This window comes from Rattus rattus, chromosome 10 (assembly GCF_011064425.1).
Source record: "Rattus rattus isolate New Zealand chromosome 10, Rrattus_CSIRO_v1, whole genome shotgun sequence".
Taxonomy (NCBI): Eukaryota; Metazoa; Chordata; class Mammalia; order Rodentia; family Muridae; genus Rattus; species Rattus rattus.
Genome location: NC_046163.1, coordinates 60,175,472 through 60,185,520, shown reverse-complemented (window position 1 = coordinate 60,185,520; position 10,049 = coordinate 60,175,472). Strand labels below are relative to the sequence as shown.

General features: G+C 46.7%; 1 protein-coding gene across 1 annotated transcript; it reads left to right on the top strand.

The window, feature by feature from the left end:
* The first annotated feature begins 8,876 nt into the window (after nt 1-8,876).
* Nucleotides 8,877-9,267, top strand: LOC116911258 (60S ribosomal protein L36a-like). The gene has a single exon (XM_032915161.1). It carries the CDS (start codon nt 8,902-8,904, stop codon nt 9,220-9,222), a length of 321 nt encoding a protein of 106 aa, XP_032771052.1. The 5' UTR covers nt 8,877-8,901; the 3' UTR covers nt 9,223-9,267.
* Nucleotides 9,268-10,049: the final 782 nt, after the last annotated feature.

Below are 10,049 nucleotides of genomic sequence, written 5' to 3'. Positions count from 1 at the left end.
CGAAGTGGGAGCCTAATATACACATCACAAGGATGTGACAATCTAAGTCCTCCCTAGACAGATGTCCTAGCACTGGTCACTAGGTCTCAGCTGTGTGGTCATTAACCCTGTAACTCTGCATCTTGTTGGATCTGGGCTCCGCCCTCTCAAGTTAAGAATGGGGTCTCCTGGTCCTGCTCCAGGGGACTGACCGTGATCAAGCTTGTTGTTTCCTTCTTCCTTCCTATTTAGGAACTTGAAACGGGGTGGGGTTTCATCTCTCTGAGCTCTTTCAGGTACACAAAGAACGGAAGAGCCCAGAAAGAGCCCAGCCCTTTAAGACTTTCAGTTTCACCTGCTTCCAGCCAGCATTTGAGAAGGCCTGAGCAGCGAAGCTTCTGCAGCCGGCTAGACTTCCACTTAGCAGGCATGTCCGCTGGCTTTCGGCTATTAGAAAAGATTCTCTCTTTAATCTTCTCAGATTGTAGACTGTACGTTGCTCTTTCTTTAAAGCAATTTAAGCAACTACCCTGCCCGGTAGCTGGTTGAGGCATATCCTGGAGGGGTGGGTCCCTAGGGTGTCACCAATAACACTTTGACAGAGCTAACATCGAACATTGAGCCTTTAAAAATGACTCAAATCTTAGTTACGGGCAGTGCAAAGTGTCATAAGACTCCCACTGAGCTTGAAGACTGTCGCCAGATACAGCACATTTATTTCAACATGGGCGAGGGTGGTTATATGACCCAGAGGAGTTGTCTGCCCCATGGCTACACCATGCTCGTCTCTGACCCCTCTAGATCTGAGTCTGGTCCTGATCCACAGTCCTCAATATCATAGCCTCAGATTTTAGTCGGAGGATACTGACTTAGGTATGGCTAGGTATAATGCTAATAGGACAGGTACGATGTCTATGACCTTCTACCTCGTGTACCTAAAAGCAAGGTGAGGGGAGGTGTGGTGCCCGTGGTTGAGAAAGAGCTTGCTCAAGTGATTCAAAAACCCTTCTGTCAATTGTACCCTTTTATAGTCATACGCAGCCCAAGCACTACAAGCACTTTTAGGGGAGTATTTTTAGAGTCTTAAGGTGTTCCAAACACCAGGAAGGATATTTTTCTAACTTGGGCATGTTAAACAGCTCATAAGCAGTCCATCCAAAGGCACTAGGACCATTACCAGGGCGGGGCCATTACACCAGACAGAAGTAATTGCCAGGGACCTGGAACACAGCCTCCTGTCACCAGCCAGCTGGCTCCAATGTTTCCAGTCATCTGCTTGTACTGCAGCCATGTGGATCCTTACTGAAAAGCCTGAAATTTCTCAAGCAAAACGAAACAACAAAAACCAACCAAACCTAAACAGCCTAAAATTTCCTCAAAAGCAGTGTGCTTGCTGTGGACCTGGGGTGTGGGGGTGGGGAGGATTGTTCAGTCTCCAAACTGCTTGCATCTTAGGTGTGAGGACCCCAAGTTCTGATCAGTATGGCGGAATGGATGAACTCCATGAGAGACCCTGCCTCGAAAAAACAAAGCAGAAAGCCACCCGACAGCAACCTCTGGCTTTCCCATGCTTCCACCTTCAAGGGCGTGTTAATCACGTGTACGTCCGCACCAGCCCACGTCCGCACCAGCCCTCGCTCATTCCCCCTCATTAGCCTACAACCCATTTAAAAGGCACAACCGGGGTTGGGGATTTAGCTCAATGGTAGGGCCCTTGCCTAGGAGGCGCAAGGCCCTGGGTTCGGTCCCCAGCTCCGAAAAAAAGAACCAAAATAATAATAATAATAAATAAATAAATAAAAGGCACAACCATCACCGCCTATTTGCTTAGCATTTTTTTGAAATGTGTTTTCAGAGTTTTTTTTTCACTATTACATTTGTGTTTATAAAACGAATGCATTAATGATCCTTTAGTCAGAACTATTAGTTGATAATTTATCAGCGAGGCTTAACATTTCCCATCTAGCAGATAAGGGCATACTCTAAAATATGTTGGAAGTATCTTGCTCAAGGTACCCAATGGTAGCAGAGGGTTCAAGTGTTCCCGCCTCCCGAGTTCACCTTCTTTTCATCCTGAGGCTTTATCAATCAGTCCCTCCAACTCTGCAGTCATAGGGCCCGAGAAGTGAGAGGAAATTACTTTCAGTCATCGTTTCTCTTTGCTGTGGTTTGGCAACAGAGTGTTTCCCCCTGGTGTCGATCCCGCACCGATGTGGTACCAAGAGCCGGGCGGGGTCATTGGTGTCACAAGAATGCCAATTCTTTTGCTTTATTCACCGAATATATACCGCAAGCTCAACCAGTGGAAAATTCCAGGAAGCACAGTGGGAAAACCGGCTTAAGCTTTCAGGAACAAAAGACAGGAACCAATTATCATATTGCCCAGGTGTGTCGCTACAGGGCCAGGGCGTTCCTTTTTAGGAACAAAAGGCTTCTATGAGCATCAGCAGGGCTTCAGCAGGGGTCAAACAGTGTAGGGGACCCAGGAGGGTCCGACACCCTGGAGTCCTGTGTGCTGGAGTTTTGACTCCCAGTTGATGGAACTATTGGGAGGGGATGAAATGACCACTGCTACTAACCCATCCCTCTATATCTGAGTGAACGCTGCCTTAGTGAGCTCAGAACTTTCTGGGCTATTAGCCCCGCCGAGGCTGGCTGGAGGAAGTAGGTCACTGGGGTATCCTTTTGAAGAGCCCATCGTTATCTGTTTACATTAAAAAAAAATTACATTATTTAACTCTAATCCCAGCATTCAGGAAGCAGAGGCAGGTAGCTCTCTGTGGGTTCAAGGCCAGCCTAGTCTACATAGAGAATTCCAGGAAAGTCAGGGCTACTTAGGGAGATCCTGTCTCAGAAAAAAAAATTACATTTACATTTAGTGTGTGCACATGTGCATGCATATACAAGGAGGCACTTTTGGAGTTCAAGGGACAACCTTCAGGAGTTGGTTCTTTCCTTCTATTGTATCATCTGGCTTGGTGGCAAGTGCCTTTACCTGCTAAGCCACCTTGCTGGGCCCTGAAGGGTATTTCTTATCCCCAGCCCCTTCCTCCCACCCTTGCCTCTCTCTTTGAAACTGTGAACCAAAAACCTGAGTATGAAATGTCCCCATAGGCTTGTGCACTAGAATACTTGGTACCCAAATAGTGGCCTGGCTTGCTCTATACAGGAAACCTCCAGAACCTTAGGCAGCAGGTCCTTGCTGGATGAAGTGGGTTACTGGGAGTAAGTCATATATGCCCCCTGATCCGATGAAGTCTGGGTGAACTGTGTCACACTCCTGGAAGTGAGCCACTTCTTCTTGTGTGTTGCCTCTCTGAGAAGCACATTACTACTACTACTACTACTACTACTACTACTACTACTACTACTACTATTATTATTATTATTATTGTGGTATTTGGCCTGCATGTGTATTTGTGTGAAGGAGTCAGATCCACTGGAATCTGACTTACAGACAGTTGTAAGTTACCATGTAGGTACTGGGAATTGAACTTGGGTCCTCCAGAAGAGCAGCCATTGCTCTTTTTTTTTTTTTTTTTTTTTTTTTATTCACTTGAGTAATTTCTTTTATTCTTTTTGAGTGTTTTTCCCTTTTCCTGTTTCCGGGCAAACATCCCCCTCCTCCCTCCCCTTCTTTATGGGTGTTCCCCTCCCCATCCTCCCCCCATTGCCGCCCTCCCCCCAACAATCTATTTCACTGGGGGTTCAGTCTTAGCAGGACCCAGAGCTTCCCCTTCCACTGGATAGTGGCTTAGTCCCTGGAAGCTCTGGTTGCTTGGCATTGTTGTACATATGGGGTCTCGAGCCCCTTCAAGCTCTTCCAGTTCTTTCTGTAGATCTCTCCCGAGAGACACAGCCAGAATACAGCAAACACAGAGGCGTATGCCAGCAGCAAACCACTGAATTGAGAATAGGACCCCCGTTGAAGGAATCAGAGAAAGAACAGCCATTGCTCTTAACCACTAAGCCAGCTCTCTCATCCCCTGGCTAACACAATTTAATAATAGTTGAAGGCTAGAGAGATGGTTAAGAGCTCTTGGTCTTCTAGAGGACTCACATTCAGTTCCCTGAACTGACGTGGTGGCTCACAACCTTCTGTTCCCGGGATCTGACCCCTTCTGGTTCACATAGAAGCATGCAGACCCCTTCCGGTGCACATAGAAGCATGCAGACCCCTTCTAGTGCACACAGAAACATGCAGACCCCTTCTGGTGCACATAGAAACATGCAGACAGCACACTCATCTATAGATAAAATAAATATCTCCAGGGAGAATCACACTTAGACGTCCCAGTTTCTAACAGTTTAGTGTCTCTCCAGGTACTTCTTCAAGGGTTGATAAGAACTTTTTTGATTATAGGGTGGCTCTGGAGGTTCTGTGAATGGAATTTCAATCTGATAAGATCAAACCGGGAGCCACTGAGACTGCCCTGAGGAGTTAGGATGTGTTTACTCATTTAAAGGGAATTTCTGATAAGATTCGTAGAAAATTGCAGGTTTACAGCTGGGAAAGGAGAAAGGGTTTAAGCAAAAGTTGTCACTTGTGCAGGATTCTTGATTCTTAGCAAGTGAGGGGTGAGGGGCTCTCCCTTCCCATGGCTTCGAAATTTTCTCTTTGTCCTGCTGTGTGTGTGTGTGTGTGTGTGTGTGTGTGTGCATGTGCACACTCATGTTCATGCCCCCCACACCCCCTGTCCCCCGCTTGCCTGTGCATGTATGTATTGGCTAGGCAAACACTCTAAGGTCATGCTCCAGTCACTTCTATGCTTATTTCAAAAGATGCAACATTGTCCTCTGAAGGTTTATGTGTCTACGACACCTGCCCTGCTGAACTGTGTCTGGTAACCATGGTTTGTGGCTTCTCTTTCCTCCTCAGAACCCACATGAATGCTTCACTGACATTTTGTTAACACATTCGCTACCAGAGACGAAATGTTTTTCTTTCTGGGTGTGGTGAGGTGTGGTGGCCAGTGCCCCTACCCCAGCACTCAGGAGGCTGAGGACAGAGAATGGTGAATTCAAAAGTAACCTGGGTTATAGAGAGAGGGAGTCCCAATCTCAACAAACAAGTGAAAGAATGAATGATACACACAAAAGAGAGACGGAGGGAGTGGGAAGGGGTAAATAGGGACCTGGAAATATCAGATAAGCGACATTATCAAAAACGAGGAGAAGGGGTGGGCTGCCCCTCCAATGAGGGCAGGGAGCTAGGGGTCTCCGTTTACTGATGTTTCTGGCACAAAGAGCAAGTTTTCCCAGGAGCCTTGAATTTTCTCAGCTTGACACTTTAAAGGAGGACCAGGTGATTCTATGGATGTGGTCTGGAACCACTTGCCCAAGACTATAAGCCAATGCTAAAGACTAACTAGTAGAGAAGGAGGCTCAACCAAAACCCCCCAGAGCAAACCAAACAACAGCAAAATTCAAAAACAAAAGAAGGGAGTAGAAAGAAAGAGGAGGAAAGAAGAGAACTAGGAAGAAAAAGAGGAAGAGGAAGAGGAAGAGGAAGAGGAAGGAAGCTGGAAAGCGCCTGGCTGGTGTGGAGCCAACCAGAGAATTTTGTGAGTAGTGCTTTGGGTAGTTAGGGTTGGTGTCAGTGAGTTAGGACTGTCAAAGCGGCAAGCAGGAATTCATGTTGCCGTCTGCAGCACAGCGTCAGGATCAGCCTGCTGTGTGGAAAACAAGCAAAGACCGAGAACTGAACACAGCCTGTAGTCATGGCTACCCAGGAGACAGGAGGTTCTCATGTCCAAGGCCAGAACTCACTCCCGGCTACAGAGTGAGTTCAAGGCTAATTTGGGAAACTTTAAAAAATAAGAGCCTGAGTACATAGCTTAGTGATAAATTGTCTAGCAAACCCAAGGTCTTAAATGCAATCTATCCCCGTTATTACCAAGTGAGAAGTAAAAGGAGACTGAGGGAAGATAGGCAAATGCACATTTTTTTTTCCCTGCTGAAATATTTAGTGCTGTTAATCCAGCCATTTAACTTTCACGTGAATCTATGTTGTAATTGTATTTCAGATGTATTCTAAACATAAATACGACTTAAAAAGACACTCACAGAATCCAGTCATTTATGTGTGTTGTCTTAGTCAGCTTTTGGTTACTGTAACAAACACCTGAGCTAAGTCATCTTGCTGAGAAGAAAGGTTCGCTGTGGTTTATGGTTTTAGTTCCTGGCCAGTGGCTCTTGAGCCTGTGCAAGGCAGTGAACCATGGTGCGCAGTGCGTGGGTGGGGCGGTTACTCACCTTTCGTCCTATGGTGAGGAAGTGAAAAAACTAAAACAGAGGCAGTCATGGGGGTGCTGACCTTTAGAACCTTGGCTCACAAACCAAACCAAACCAAACTAACCAACCAACCAAACCAAACACCCAAAAAGAAGAAACTAAAGAAGAGTAGGAGGAGGGGCTGGGGATTTAGCTCAGTGGTAGAGCGCTTGCCTAGCAAGCGCAAGGCCCTGGGTTCGGTCCCCAGCTCGAAAAAAAAAAAAAAAAAAAAAAAGAAGAGGAGGAGGAAGAGAGTGTGGTTCCATGTGTGGTTCCTTACTTCCCTTAAACACTTCTATAGCTTAAACCCGCCTAGACTTGCCAGGTGTTGTCGTGAATGTCTTTCTTTAATCCTAGCACTCGGGAGGCAGAGGCAGGTGGATTTCTGTGAGTGTGAGGTCAGCCTGGTTTACAGAGTGAGTCTCAGGAGAGTCAGGGCTACACAGGGAAGCCCTGTCTCAAAAACAAACAAAACCAACAACAAAAATAACCAACCTGGCTCAGCAGGTTAAGAGAGCACTGACTGCTCTTCCAGAGGTCCTGAGTTCAATTCCCAGCAACCACATGGTGGCTCACGACCATCTGTAATGGGATCCGATGCCCTCTTCTGGTGTGTCTGAGGACAGCTACAGTGTACTCATATACATAAATAAATCATTAAAAAACGAACAAATGACAAGTCCAAACAACTCAAAAACAAAAACAAAAACAAAAACAAAAACAAAAAATACCCAATGAAAATCTCCTAGACTCTATCTCTGAAAGGTTCTACCACCTCCCAGCAGCATCACAAACTGGGAAATTTCTAACACCTGGACCTTTGGGGACACATACAGGTCCCCAAAGCACAGAATGTCTGTTATGGATAAAACAGCTCAGGGCCCTCAGATGGCACTTCCCACCTAAGTGTAGTGATCTGTTCAACTCCTAAAGCTTACATGCAGGTGGAAGGAGAACTAATCCCACAAAGGTTGTCCTTCTTTTCACAAGGATGAGCTGCTACTCTTGTTCTTGCCTATTACACACACACACACACACACACACACACACACACACACACACACACACACGAGACCCATACACATGCGTGCACACACACACACCCATCGTCATTATAATAACAAAGTTCAATGTATTATTATGCCCCCAAAAGGGTTTTTTAAGACAGGAATTCTTCCTTCCTTCCTTTCTTTCTTTCTTTCTTTCTTTCTTTCTTTCTTTCTTTCTTTTTTCCTTCCTTCCTTCCTTCCTTCCTTCCTTCCTTCCTTCTTTCCAAGACAGGGTTTCTCTGTGTAGTCATGGCTGTCCTGAAATTCTCTCTATAGACCAGAATGGCCTAAACTCACCGAGATCCACCTGCCTGAGCCTCCCAGGTGCCAGGACTAAAGGCATTCATTCCATCACCACCACCCAGCAATTTTTTTCTTGTTTCTTATTTAGGAATTCACTCTTGATACAGTTTAACTATCAGTTAATGGATGATTTTGTTCAAGTTAATGAAGAGAGATGAATGAAGATTCATTATGCAACCATGACTTTAAATATTCATCTCAAATATTTTATCATCGCCCTCAAACATTTTTAAAATAGATTTAATCACACTGAGTATTGTATTAAAAATAGTGTGAAGATTACAGTGATCTTGTGTTAAATGTGAGTATGCTGAGACAGTGCCTGGAAGAGAAGACGCATGCTTGGTTCTCCAGGATCCACAGTGGGGAATTGAAAAGAACTGTGGTGAGAGTCAGGGAGTGGGTTGGGGATTTAGCTCAGCGGTAGAGCGCTTGCCTAGCAAGCGCAAGGCCCTGGGTTCGGTCCCCAGCTCCGAGAGTCAGGGAGGAAGGGACCCAGGGACGGGAAGCCAGGTGAAGTCAATGTCCCGGAGGAAACCTGGGAGCACCCACCCAGCACAACAGAGGCATCTTGTACTAGCCGTGATAGTTGGCAAGAGTTAGGAGCCAGCTGGCCCCAGGGTGGTTTAAGGGGATGTTCTGGGTCCTGGGCTTCCTCGGATCCCCGGTCAGAGTTTCTGTCACAGTATTTATATGACCAACGTGATCCCGGGCCAGTTTTATTAACTTCTCTGAGTCTCACTTTCATCACACTAGGAATGGAGATGGTATGTATTCACTGAGATAAGGAGTGCAAATGACATGCAGAAGGGCTTCACCAGACACCAGCCCCACCCACCAGCTCTCCTCTTTCTCTACCCCGACTGTAGCTGTGGTGCTCCGCACGGCTCCCAGTGGGCAAAAGAATGGGGCATAGTTTAGTGCTGGGGTTGTAGAAATCATGGGAGATAGATCTAAGTGGTCTTCCTTCAGAAGTGAAGGGCTAATACGGTAGCCATTTTGGAACTATTTAGTCAGGCTGGGGGTGGAGCCAGAGCTTCACTAAGGGCAGCCCTGTACGGATGTGCTCCACTCTCCCACCCCCGCGTGGTAGCATGGTAATGGCGCTTTACATACACGTGTGTATTCCACACCGTAGCTCTTCTCCCTCCACACGTGGTGGGTGGGTGGGAGGAGGAGCAGTGTATGACCCTGCTGACACAAACGGGTTATTCCTAATGCTGACCTCCTCTCGAGATGCACAGTAGGTTTAAAAAGAAACATGTACTCTTTCTGAGCTGATAGCGCTCCTGCAAACATGGTGAACGTTCCTAAGACCCGCCGGACATTCTGCATGAAATATGGGAAGCACCAACCCCACAAGGTGACACAGTACAAGAAGGGCAAGGATTCTTTGTATGCCCAGGGAAAGCGGCCCTATGATAGGAAACAGAGTGGCTACGGCGGGCAGACTAAGCCCATTTTCTGCAAAAAGGCTAAAACTACAAAGATGATTGTGCTGAGACTGGAGTGCGTTGAGCCCAACTGCAGATCTAAGAGGATGCTGGCTATTAAGAGATGCAAGCATTTTGAACTAGGAGGTGACAAGAAGAGAAAGGGCCAAGTGATCCAGTTCTAAGCTGATTTTGTTATGAAGACAATAAAATCTTGACCTTTCACCCCCTCCCAAAAAAACAAAACAAAACAAAACATGTAATCACATGTTCTGGATTAAGAGAAATGGTGGTGCAGAGGACAAGACCAAGATGGAGCGAAGAGAAGAAAGATCGATAGCAGCCCAGTATGGCAGCGTATGGTTTTAATGCCGGCAGGCAAGCAGATCTCCGAGAGTTCAAGGCCTACAGAAAGGCTCTCCATAAAGAGGGTACAAAACCAAAAAAATCAAAGGCCATTTAGCACAGCTGAAGATGGCGAGCCAAAAAGGGCCAGCAGGATCAGAGCAGTCAACAAGAGACACCTGAGGTTTCCACATCCACTCTGCTGGTGGGAAAGTTTCCCTGCAGGAGAGCTCCATTGCTTCCCCCCCACCCCCCTTTTCTTCCTTCCCTTCAGACAGGATTATTCTGTGTAGGCTTAATCCATGATGGAGGAAGCTCGAGGAGACAGGACCTGGCTTTCTGGAGGACACCCAGGACACAGTTTCACAGTTAGCCAACCCACTCAGGAGCTTAATGGGCATAGACATAAAGAACATACAATGTATTTCCTGTGTTCTATGAGCATGGATGGCTGTGGCACAGAGTCATGTGCGTGGCAAGTACTTTGTGAAGTATTCCTGGGGGGATGCTGCACTCTGGAAGAGAGGGGACATTCCAGAGTGTAGAAGGAAGGACCAGTCTCTGCAGACTTCTGGAGAGTTGGTGGGGTGAGGTGAGGAGTGGGGGTGGGGGTGGGGCAGATAAAGAGCAAGCCTGGGAAGACCCAGAGACTGACACACCTGTTCAA